This window comes from Oreochromis niloticus, linkage group LG15 (genome assembly GCF_001858045.2).
Source record: "Oreochromis niloticus isolate F11D_XX linkage group LG15, O_niloticus_UMD_NMBU, whole genome shotgun sequence".
In the NCBI taxonomy this organism is placed as follows: domain Eukaryota; kingdom Metazoa; phylum Chordata; class Actinopteri; order Cichliformes; family Cichlidae; genus Oreochromis; species Oreochromis niloticus.
In genome coordinates this window covers 23,566,915-23,579,699 of record NC_031980.2, presented here as the reverse complement: position 1 = coordinate 23,579,699, position 12,785 = coordinate 23,566,915, and the positions used below count along the sequence as shown (strand labels likewise).

Sequence of the window (12,785 nt, the reverse complement as noted above, 5' to 3'; positions counted from 1 at the left end):
GTGAAGTCAGCAGGTTTACAAAATTAAAGTCGTTCACTGTAAACCGGAGAATTTTTAAAGGTCAGCTTCGGTGCAGATGCAGGTCCGGAGACTTGTGAACAAATCGTTTCAAAGATTCCTCCATCTAATTGAAATATTCCAGATTCAGCTGGAAATGCTCATCGAGAGGCAAAATCTGCCCTGAATTCTTTCCTTCTATCTCACCGATGGACTTCGTACAACTCAAAACAGTAAAATAACTGCGGCAGCTCCGCTGTACACACAACACCACAATTTGCATTTCTCCTCAGTCACGTCACCCTCGCCGCATCGTGTCGTCATTTTGTGGTGGAGCATCAGCGCCGCCCTTGCAGCGGCTTTTCCTCGAAGCGAGTCGGGCTGCATGGAGGAAAAACGTGACCTCTACGAAGCCACAGAGTGGCAGCGGCGGCGGCGGCGGCTCGCTGCTTGTGGTCAGTCATGTTTAAAAGAACGCAGAAGCACCGAGGTATCCAAGAAACACTTCATGGAGGGAAACACAGCGTTTGAGACATTTATCTGCTTTTCATGAAGTCAGCAGGTACCATTAAAGCTTCAGGATGTCAACGCTTTAACTGGACTCGCTCTTCTGTTAAATTTAAAGGATTTTAAAAGAGCACTGATATGATCACACTGAAGCTGCCAGTATTGAAACATGAACAGCTTTGTGCCAAAAGTGAGAGCATTCAGTATTTCATTCTCTTCAGGCTGGAAAAATCCTCAGAGATTCAGAGGAAAGTCTCGTACATGGTTCCTGTAAAACACGAGCTGATGTATTGGCCTCGTGTGGATGCTGTTGTGGTTAATATCAGCTATTACAGGAAGGAGACCTGCCAAAATAAAGGCCCTGCTGAAGACGGGACTTCATGTTTGAAGCTGAAACATGGTTCCATTAAGCTTTAATTCCATACATGATTAACCCTGTACACGCCACTCTGTAGAAACATGCGCGTGTGTTTTATTGTGATGTGATCTATGAATGTTTTGTTCATCTTTCTAAACATTAAAGATGTGCAGGCTTTGTTTGGAAAGCATCTATGTCATTAGTTTTATGGGTTTCTTTCAAGAGATTTATCTTCAGGAGGTGCAGAGAGTAACAGACAATCCAGCAACCTTCCTTATTCTTTACAAAATACTCAAAGTTTGGTAACAGCAGTAAATCGTAGCAACAACAAGTCATAAAACCAGAGTGTCTGACTAAACGCTCTTCCTCCCTCCTTTACTTAGGATGAAAAATGGACCAATTACAGCTGCCGGTTTACAGGCTCCTCGGCCATTGTTGGAAAGCCCCTTAAACCATTCATACCAAAGTCTGGATGTAACGTTTGAGCTCCAGGCTGTTACGTGACGATGTTTACACAAGCCGAGATGAAAGCATGTGCCGAGGCCGTACACGCCCTCGCTCTGTTCATCTGACCTCAGGTCAGCAGGACAAGTTCCACATTTATGTGCCGTCCCTGGAGTTGAATTTATTTCGACACCACGAGGCACACAGGGACACTGAAGCCTGTCCTTATAATGCTTTGAACAGCTGGGTATGTGATACCTGGTAGTAAAGGGGTGATTTCAGGAGTGTCCCTATACAAATCACTTTACTAACAACATCCTCTGTGGATGTGCTCAGTAATGCTAGTACTACTGATCATAGACGATATAGATGAGTGACATCACTCTGTGGTTTTTGGACTCAACTTTAGTGGGATGAAGCTCTCCGCCGAGAGAAAACTGCTTTTTCCCTCAGTCTGTAAACATGCTCATTTCTGCTGTTTGTATCAGACGTTTTAACATTAATGTCTGTAGGGATTGACTTAGTGTTGGAGCCTGCCTCGAGTGGCCATTAGAGGAACTGCAGTTTGAAGAACAACTCAGGTCCAGAGAGCTGAAAGCTAAGTTAATAAACTGACTAATATTGGGCGAGTTAAAGCTGATATGTTGAAGTGAAGATGGAAAATAACCTCACTAAAGTTTAGTGAGTACACAGTTTGATCGTTTTTCTTCTCCCGTCTTCTCTTTCACCATCGTCCTGCTCATGGATGGTCCTACGTTACTTTATCCTTTTCTTCTGGTCACGACTTCAGCCTCGAGACCAACAAACTGACATTTCCCTTCTCTGCTGAGGCAACATTCACTTCTTTGGAAAGTAGAAATGAGGTTTGTGCACATGTGCAGAGTTTCAGGATAGTAAAAAAAAAAACCAAACACACACACACACACACACACACACACACACACATATGTCAGGCATAGAATAGAATATTTATGCACTTTTCTTCCCTGAATTCAGTTTTATCCATCTGGCTCCAGCCGTATAATCTCTGAGATGTTTCTATTAGTCAGAGCATCTTTATTTCCTGTCTTTATTTCATGTCGTGTCTTCCTGTCAGAGCTACAGCTACTGGCTGGCGCGTTAATCGATTTCTCTGCAGTTACTTGGCGCAGATCATTTGATGATGGCTCGTTTACTCGCTAATGCAAACGTTATTTGGGCCCAACGAGGGGCAGCGGTGCTTTAAACCCTTAAGGTATCTGCAACAGAGCTGACGCTTTGATGGATCTCTGCTGTTAAACACATCTGATTTCAGGGATGCTTCCAGTGCTGAGCAAGCTGGTTGGTGAAGCGCTGAGAGGGGAAAAGGATTAGTGGAGTCTCAGCGTGGTGATGTGGCCGACGTCTTTTACTGACAACAGCTCAGTAAATCTGGTTCAGCAACAGCTGCGCTCAGGCTAAAGCACAATTTTAAATCAACTCCTGTCTCTGACAAGCTTTTAAATCTTAAAGTTTCTTCAGTTCAGCTGGTTTTAATTGCTGCTGCTGGAGAGACCTAAAAGCCATTGTGTTGTCCATGTGTCCACCACGCAGTAGAGCATATATCCCCGAGCTAAAATTGACCTCTGACCGCTTCAAAGAAGAAGAATTTCCCCTCAAGATCCAGTTCTGCATGTTTTAAGGGTTTTATTACACTAAGCACATGTAAAGACTCTGACTCTGTGAATCTGCATTTTAAAAGACATAATTTTTATGCCTTCTGTTAAAGAAAAGCTGACTTAAAAGTCCAGGATACAGTCCACATGTATCCCAGCACCAAGTGACTTTTCAACAGAGGTTAAAGGTCACCATACAATCATGATAAAGTTGTGGCACACTCCCATTATCATGATCAACTGATAGTCATTCTAACGAACTCTAATTCTAATTAAAGACTTTTTTGTCTTGGCTTGGGTAAATAGTGCAGTTCGATCACATGAACATCAGTAACCAATAGGAGAGCTCTCTCCATGCTCTCAGGCAGCACCGCGTCCGGTCGAGGCGCCTTCCCTTTTTCCCTTTTGTTTTCTTTGCCAGATCAAAGCCATGCGCTCCTTCTGTTTCTGCTTCGTTTGTAAATTGTTTTTCTTCATGTAAATTTCCACCAACAGCATGACGGGAAAAAATCTCAAAAGGAATCTGACCATAGCGTTGCAAGCAGTGGCCCTGCATGATCGCTGGCCTCCCCAAAAACCAAACTCTGACTCATCTTTAGATCTGAGACGGTGCCAGACTCCAGTCTTTCCAAACTGGCTCCAGTGTACTGCAGGCATGAGAAGCATCCTGAAGTCAAGCTGTGTTTTCGCCATGTCTGAGCTCCAATTACTGATCACACAAGAAGAGCTCAGCAGCAGCACTGTGGTGATGGGAAACCTTCATATTTCATCAAAATCAATGACAGGGGAGGTAAACACATCTCAACTTTGTCGCAAGTTGAAGACTCACCAAATACCATAAAGGAGTGGCATTTGTGTCAACCGCACATTAATATTGCAATACAGAACTTGACAAATAGAAACTTAATTACTATACTAGCTTTGCCAACCACTTATTCTTCAATTCAGATTAAAAAAACAAAACAAACTAATCTATATCTTATTTTTTTAGTTTTTACAAAATGTTCTTTTTCAATGAACCCCAAGCCTTTTGCACAGCTCCCAGATGGTGGGCATCATCAGAGGACGTTAACAGCCCTCAGCCTGAGTGTCAGGAGAAGTTGGCTAATGCTGTCATGGTCCTAAGTACACTAAAGAGGCACTTAGAAACAAACCTTCCTTCTAAAAGAAACTTGACCTGCTGCAACTCTGAAACACAGTCAAGCTGAGTAAACGTATCTGATAATACAAAGGAGCCAGGTTTCTAGTGCACTATGCAGATGTGATGCAAAGATCCAAAGATTCTTCATCAGCGTTATCAAGATAAGAAAAGAGCAGATGCCCTTATTGCAGATACAAATACAGTTTTGTCTTAAAATATTTGGCTTTCTCTTCTGTGTGCTTTGGCTACAAAAAGCCTTTAAATGTGAAGATTCTGGAATAACTGGTCTGTCAGACTGTAAATCCAGCACACAAGCAACCCCATCTGCAGATGCAATTAATTATGATGCTCTGGGTTTTGCCTCAAATTTCAGGACACAGCTTCACATCTGCAGATCAGCCCTTTTTTGTGTTTTCTATTCATTTTTCATATTGCCTGATGAAGGCACTTTTCCTGAGTCCGTGCCACCCCATCCGTTAGCATATCTCAGCTTTTTCACATCATCAGTACACTTTCACACAACACGATGCCAAGGTTAACATCGTGAGATCCGCCTCCGTGTAGCTGACAGGTGCTGGCGCTCTGGTCCGGCTGAAACTAAAGGACGGGTAGCGTTTACAGTGTTTTCTGCTTCTTATTATCTCGCATCAGTTAAATCCTTAGATACATCACCCTCTGAAAATCCATGCCATCTGGCAACTGCAAAAACAGCCTGGGTTTCCCTTCTTTTTTTCCCTTGCATGCAAAGAGTTATTCATTTATAAAAATACATTGTTTGCATATTACAGAAATAAATTGTGTCTGAAACACTCCCACAGCTCTCCAAAACACCATTTGGACACTTTGAAATGAACAATCTACTTAAATTTTTTTAAAGCAGAAATCTTTGTGGTGAAATGGTGACCTCCTGAACTCCAAAATAGCCAGGTCACTATTTATTTTTTTAAAGGTTTCCTGTTACATCTTTCTGACCTTTGCATTCACATCTGTTAAATCATCAGTCTGGTTCCTGTGTGTGAGGGTGCAGATTTGGCATGAAATCTATAGAAGTCTGCTCCAAAACTGCAACTTTTTTCTTTTTTTTCTATGACAAAAAAAAAAAGGAGCCATTTCTCAGTATTATCACATGTAGTGAAGATAATCTACAGACTAAAATCAATCACACTCTCCACTGTTAGTACAGTTCAGAGCGAGAGGCCTTAAAGCCTTCCTGCTGACACTCTTATCCCACCCTGGGAGGTAAAACCGCAGAGTTGCGGTCAGCTACCAGAAGAGGTAAAACCGAGCGGTGCCTCCTTAAACTCCTCCTGGTCCCGCCTCCCTGCTGGCACTCTTCAGCTGCACTGATGTAATTGTTTAATAGAAATAGCAGTGACCCAGTATTTTCCAGTCGAGCATCCCAGCGGGGACTGCAGTGCGCTTTCAAAGATCTCCCCCTCTAAGAGGAGCTTATGGATCCTCATGAAACTTCGTGATATTGTTGAAAGGACTGTCCACACCGCTTCTCCCAGCAGTGCTTCCTGTAAATGTGTTGCTATCAGCACCACAGCTCAGACATAATCTAGAGCATGAAACACAGTAGCTCTGAGTGGAAAGTGTCTTTAAAGCCAACGGCACACTAAGAAAATCTCTTACATCAGGTTCGAACTGCTGAAGTGTGATGCTGATGACAAATCGGTCTTCGTTGGTGGGCCTGAAGGTACCAGGGTCAGCAGAGCTGCAGTAATCGGCTGAGAATCCAGGAAGACAAAAGCTGTCCAGCTCTCTCAGACTCTGCCTCATCCTCATCATTGTCTGCACAATCCTTTCTTGGTGTTGTTTAGTTTATGCTCTCAACAGTCGCACAGCATATTTCATTTTTGTCTTCTAACTCCTATCTTATTGTAATTCAGTCACTAACACGTATGTTGTGGCCTGGGAGTGAGGCCATGATGATGAGAGGGAAAAAAAAGAGGCTTGTGCTGCATTCAGGTAAAGGTTTTTTGGCATCGTCCTCGTGCCCTGCGTTTGCCCTATGTTTCATAACGTGAAAGTGGTGGTGTTTGCTTTAATTTTTCAGATGCGGTGCGTGTCTGTGTAAAGTTTGTTGGGAGCATGTGCTTTGTTCTTTGTTCTGTTTGTGATTTTAAACTGCCTCCTCATGTGCAAGTGTAGACATCCACTGATTAGGATGAGCCAGAAGGAGAAGAGAGCCAGACAATCCAGCCGGACTGGCTTTTGTCTTGCGGGATTCTCAGACCAGATGTGCCAGATCAGTCGATTACGTCATGATTATTCTACGGTGAAAATTTGCAGATACTGACATATCTAAAAATGCTGTACATAAAAGGCATTGTAGTCACCACAGAAGGCTGAACCTCAGGATATTAACAAATACAGCTGGTGGCATTTCTTATCGCCTCTTTTATGGTTATAAAACAGCTATACACCAGTACAAAATTGACAATGATCAACCAAAAACCAACATTTTCTGAGCAGTGTTACAAAACACAAAGTGGGTATGTCCCTATTTTGACTGGCCTGAGATCAGAGGATTCATTGCTGAGTAGAAAAAGTAAAACATTTTTTCACCATTTCTTCAGGTGGCTCATTTGCTAGTTAGAAACCCAACTATAATAAGTAGTAATATCTTGCATGTGCTGGCACATCAATCATCCAGTTACTGCATTTTTTTCTTTTCATGTACAACCTACATATTTAATCTACTCTCTCTTCTCTGATTGGCTGTCAAAGTTCGCCTACATGCAATCATACATAAGTTGGAACATGCGCTCTCGGCTTGCTCTCTCCTCCACCAGCACCGACATTATACCTCGGTTATTGTTTGCAACTTTCTTTACAAGTTATTGGTTGCCCTAGGATTCACCCGCAGTTCTGTTATTTCAGTAATGAGTAAGTTCAGAAGCCCGAATCCATCAGCCTTTTGAGTGGTTGGATGCTCCATTGTCCAGGTAAGGAAATCCCAAAATGTTCTGTTCAGTGGGAGGAACGTTTCGTCCCTCTTCCAGGTGACTTCTCCCGTTTCATTGGCTAATTGATGGACATTTTTCTGAGCCAACACATTTTGTTAGCGTTTGAGGAGTTGTCTTTTTAATGTTTAGCTTGAGGGAAAAGGAGCCTTTAACTGTGTGTAACTCAAATTGCAAAGAACCATAATCTCAAAGGTGAAAATAACGGTTACTTAAGCGCCACAGCAGAAGATCCTCATGAATGATCTCATTTGTTTTCAAAGGGGTTTTAAAGATTGAATAACAAACCACCCCACATACAGAGCTACATCATACCTCCACCTCACCATCAGACCTGCTCAGCTCATGGCAGGCTGTCTATTGATCATTTTATAACATCCAGGAGATGCAGATGGCGTGTAATCACAAGCAGTCGCTGCTCTGCGTTTTACAACCTGCAGAGGACCATCTGTTCATGTGAGCCAACATAACTCCTCAGGAACACGTCTGCAGTTTGCGTGTGAGGTGTTTTGGCTGTAATATACAGCATATTTGGAATCTCAGGCATGTGCGGGTTCTGTATGACCTCGAGACGTCCAGCGAGATCAAAGAGGAGTGCTTCGATTCATGTGTCAAGCCTCAGTCAAGCCATGGACCGAAAAAAGTTACATAACTCAAACATTAAAGACAAATTTGGCTTCATTCTCCTCAATTTAGATATGCAGTATGTTAGAATGCACATGTGGACAGCCTCCACTGAATGATTAATGACTTCTGCTTACCTTGTGGAAGCTTCCATGGAAGATCTTCTTCACTTCCCTTGTGTCAAATGTGACTCTCTGTAGCTCGCCTCTTTCGTCTTTGTTGTAGAATGAAACGGTCTGGCTGGTTGCTGAGCAGGGACAGAAGAATAAATTACATTAGAATTAAGTTGTAGGAATACTCAGGTTCTCAAAGAAATCTTCCCTTGAGCTTTTCAACTGAACTCGTCGAAAAACACTCATTCACACTCATGTTCGTTTCTATACAAATGACACCCCATTTTATGTATCTCTGAAAACAGATGACACATCACTACAGGCATGTCATAAAGACATAAAGGCCTGGATGATCTGTAATTTTCCACTTTTAAACTCAGACAAAACTGAAGTTTTTTTTGTGTTTATCCCAAAAATCTGTCTGTCTAACCAGATACTTTCTCTCAGTTGCCACCACTCAAATCTCTGAAGCACATCTAATCAGATGCATTACTGGATATCTTCCAGTTCCACTTCTTTTTGACCAGGATGTGTAATTCAACTCTCATCTTGATCAGATCTCTTGGATTTGATCTTGGCCGACCTTCTTTCATCTGTGTAATATTGCCAAAATTAGAAACATCCTCTCTCAGACTGATGCTGCAAAACTATTCCATGTATGCACTTCTAGGCTGCTGTAATTCCTTATCATCTGGATGTCCTTAAAGCAACTGGGCTGCTTTCAGCCCATTGGGAGCACCAGGGAATTCCTGCAGTCCTAAGAATTTTAGCCTGCCATGAATTTTAGAAGCAACATTATAAAAGTTAGAATGAATGTAGATGGACCGCTCAGTCATCATAACTGTCACTATCTCCTACAGGCGATATATTAATGCATCTGAGGATAAAAGAAGCACCTGAAAGCCTCTCTCCTTCAAAAAACAAAATAAAACACTGATCCTGTCTGAAATGCTGTAGCTTATTTTTAACTTTGTTGTGTGTGTCAGTTATTTCAAAGACTTGATTTACCCTCTAGTGTAAGCCAGCTGTTTTCATGAGTACAGCTCTGTGTGTTAGTATTTGCTATGAAGAGTTTTTAAGGGTGTAGCCTTAGCAGATCTTGAAAAGTTGGGGGCAGAATGGCTCCTGGCTCTGCTGTTTCAGTTCACCCATTATTTAACTTGAAATATGTGCTAACCTCTTCATATTTCTCTTCATATTTTTTTATATTATTATGATGTATTAGGTTTAATGAAGCCAGATAAAGAAATATATCCTAGATATGTTGAACTTGCTGTTTTAGTACAGGGCAGTTAAAGTGAATATAGTCTGTTCCTTACAGAGTTAGCACAGCTTCATTAGTGACAAAATACTTTACCTGAACCTGCCAAACACAACGACTGACACGACTTTCATATGTTTGAGTTTCTGTGGAGCTGTCAGGAGAAAGTTCTCTCAGCACAAACACTGGAAACAGGAAGACCAACTTTCGCTTTGTTGGTGCTTTGTTGTGCAACTTTCTGCCAGAAGGTTTCTCTCATGATGTCAAACCTTTAATCATGCACAGTTATAATTCATAGTAATAACTCAAGAATACAAATGTTTGTCACTGGTGGATTTTTGTTGAAATCCTGCTGACAGACAGAAACACAGGCTTTACGAGAGCCAGCTGAGCTGCTCGATGACACAACAGTTGTGCGGCAAAGGGAGTCTGCGATCAGCTCAGACCGAAGCAGCCAGAGGGCACGGCCAGTTGATTACATTACATACTCTTCTCTGTCAGCGATCAGATATGACGCAGTGAGGCACAGCTGCTCCACATCACACGTTTCCTTGCTGCCTTTCCCTGTTTTCACACAGGCAGCACAGGATAAGAATAGAGAGCGATACTTACGGTCAAGGGTGACGCCGGTCTCTGGTTTGTGATCTTTGCTCGACACCTGCCAGATGTCGAAGGCCTCCTTGGGCGTGTCGGGCAGGAGGCGGAACATTATGATGATGGTGTAGGCGTGGGGAAGACCAAGAGGGTGGATGTCTCTGAAAAAAGAAAAAAGAAAAAAACAAAACAGCGCGTTAAATTTGAGAGTTGTCTGGACAGAGCGAGGACAGGTTAAACACAGCTTAAAGCTTAAACAGAACTCTGGTCTTGGGTTCAAGGATATATAGAACAGCTTCACAGAGGCTGGAAAGTAACACGCTAGCTTACATGATTTTAAACACAAGGATTGTTTTTAATACTTTGCAGTCAGTGACTGCCTGAGGTATAAAACCCATGAACATCAGAAAATGCTGCGTTTCCTCCCTCAAGATTCACACCCAGGCCTTTACTGCATCTGCCCTCAGTTGCTGCTTGTTTGTGGGTCTCTCTGCATTCAGTTTTGTCTTCAGGAACCAAATGCTGCTCTATTAGGCTGCGATCAGGTTTCTTACTTCTCCAGTTATTTTGGAGCCTATTTTTGAGTGAGGAACTATCTAAAACCTACTGAATAAAAACAATCTGTTTTTCAATCACATCTTTGTTCTTAGATTAAAAATCCACTAACACAAACATTGTGCTATTTCCAAGTAATTATAGGCACAACTGTAAAAATAACATGTTGTCTGTTAGCAGTGATTTTAATAATTTTCCATCCACTGGCTCTTCTTCCTCTCCTTTTCACATCGCTGCAGGATGCTTCTCATTTGTCCCTGTGATGTCAATACACATTTTGTTAAGCCAGTTTTGGTAAACAGTCAAAACCCAAGCTGTTTTCCATCTCGCTGCTGTTGCATGTGATATTCTGGGTATGGGACGCCAGTGCTGGGTGGTGGCCAGTTTTTACAGTCTAGTTTGCGGTTGCGTCTGCACTCAGTGGCCTGATGGAGGCTCACAGTGTGAAACAGCTTTAGAAAGAACTGAAAAGCCATTTTATGGGCAGTCTGCTCTCCGTCATGACCTGCAGCTCAGTCTGACCCCACAGCTGGGCTCAAAAAGTTTGAATGCAGCTGGTTACTTTCGTCCCGTTGGAGACGAGAACAACATGGAAGCATTCGAAAGACAGCAAATCTGGAGAAACTCTGGGAAGCTCCAGCAGAAACTGGTAACTCAATCAGGCCATGTCACAGAAAACCTGGAAAACTCTGCTGATCCCAGCACTGCACAGACTATGAAGGAAGTTCAATACACTAGTTTCACAAAACCTCAAACTTCAGTCAGATATAACACGTATTCTGATGGTTGTCATCAGCTTCCTTGTTAAGCTGGGCTTTCTACTTCAGGCTCCAGGTGTGTGCTCACAATCCGAGTGATCCAGGGTGTCACTGAGGCAGTCCCAAGCCATCCAAGAGGCACAGTATAATCTCTCCAGCGTATCCTGGGTCTGCCCCAGGGCCTTTTTCTGGTGGGATAGGTTTGAAATCCCTAACCTAGGAGGCACCAGTATCGACAGGTAAATGGACAGCTTTGTTTTGCGCTCAGCTCTCCCTCTCCACCACAATACATTGTTCAACACATCAACACAGATGCTGCTTCAGTCCATCTGTCAACCTCCCAATCCACTCTACTGTCACTCATCAACAAGACCCCGAGATATTTAAACAACTACTCATCCCTGACCTAGAGTGGGAACTCCATCTTCAGAGGTGCGAATTTTCATCCCAGCTGCTTCACACTTGGCTGCAAACCACCCTATTTCATCACCTAATAAGGCCAAAAGTACAACATCATCTGTGAAGAACAGAGTCCAGATTCTGATGAAAGCGGAAACCTTCTGCCACCTGTCTCTGCCTAGAAATTCTATCCATAAAACTTATGAAGAGAATTGTGACAAAGAGCAGGGCTGGCAGAGACCAACTCTCACTGGGAACGGGTCTGACTTATTACCGGCAATGCGAACTAAGCTCTCACTACAGTTGTACACGGACAAATGGCTCATAGCCATAGGTCGGTCACCCCATACTCCCGAAGTGCCCACCACAGGATGCCCTGACAGATGCGGTCAAATGCCTTCTCCAAGTCCACAAAACACATGCAGACTAGTTGGGGAAACTCCCACGCACTCTCACACAATTTTGAGACGATAGAAAGCTGGTCCAACGTTCCACAACCAGGACGAAAACCACTGATCGTCCTGAATCTGAGGTTCAGCTAACAGGCTGACTGTCCTCTCCAGCGCCGTGATATAGATCTCAAAGTCTATACCACGGTGCTTTCAAAGTCTATGAAATAGAGCTCAAAGTTAAAAGAGAAGGTGCTCAAATAGAAATGAGTGACAAAACCTTAGTAGGTTCCAGACTGTAAGGAGCAAAGGTAAATGAGGAGTGATGTGAAACATATGGGCGCATATAAGCCCGTGACCCGTGAGACTCACGTGGTAGGCTGAGTCAGGAAGGCGTTCTTATGAAGTCTGTATGCTGTGTAGCTGTTGAAGGAGCCGGGTTCCATGGAGACACCTTTGATGTAACTGTAGGTCTTCTCCGTCAGGTTGAATGCCTCCAGCATCCTGAAGCCTGAAACAACCAATCAGAAGCTTGCCCTTAACTGCAAGATCATCCAGATGAACAGTGAATAAGTCATGAATTTCTCTAAAGTTTGTATTTACCAGGTGAAGTAAATCCATTCACAAAAATCAAGGGGCACGCTGTGGACAAAAACACACAGAAATTAATCAACTGAAACACATGTTAAAGCAACATTTGTCTTTTTTGTTCTAAACTAACAGGAAGTTGCAGTTTCGCAGATGAAGGTGATCAGGTTTTCTTTGATGGTGTTGAAAGCGTCAAAGTCGTCCACGACGAAAACATGTCTCTCGCTGGGTTTGCTGCCAATCTCCTGCAGCTCGATGAAATCCACATCAGCGACACCGATGGCGAAGACGCTGTAACCTGAGGACGGCACAAACCAAGGCAGTAAGAACACAAACAGACTCTTGGCTTATCGGCTTCATTTATTCTTCCAGTAAGAGTCTAAAGAGGTAAAAACATCCAAAAATGGATACAAAACATTATTGAAAATTCTATCCAGCACAGTTTCATTAATTC

At 42.9% G+C, this 12,785-nt stretch overlaps 1 protein-coding gene across 4 annotated transcripts in view; it reads right to left on the bottom strand.

Annotated features, from left to right (window-relative positions):
• The window catches only part of col12a1b (collagen, type XII, alpha 1b), a 148,755-nt gene that overhangs the window by 23,789 nt on the left and 112,181 nt on the right, over positions 1 to 12,785 (bottom strand). For all 4 annotated transcript variants that reach the window (XM_013272239.3, XM_013272237.3, XM_013272238.3 and 1 more), the window contains 5 exons: positions 12,465 to 12,629; positions 12,347 to 12,385; positions 12,116 to 12,254; positions 9,661 to 9,803; positions 7,812 to 7,921 (listed from right to left, as the gene is read on the bottom strand). In XM_013272239.3, the coding sequence (XP_013127693.1) occupies positions 7,812 to 7,921; positions 9,661 to 9,803; positions 12,116 to 12,254; positions 12,347 to 12,385; positions 12,465 to 12,629 (596 nt within the window). The remainder of the gene's footprint in view (positions 1 to 7,811; positions 7,922 to 9,660; positions 9,804 to 12,115; positions 12,255 to 12,346; positions 12,386 to 12,464; positions 12,630 to 12,785) is intronic.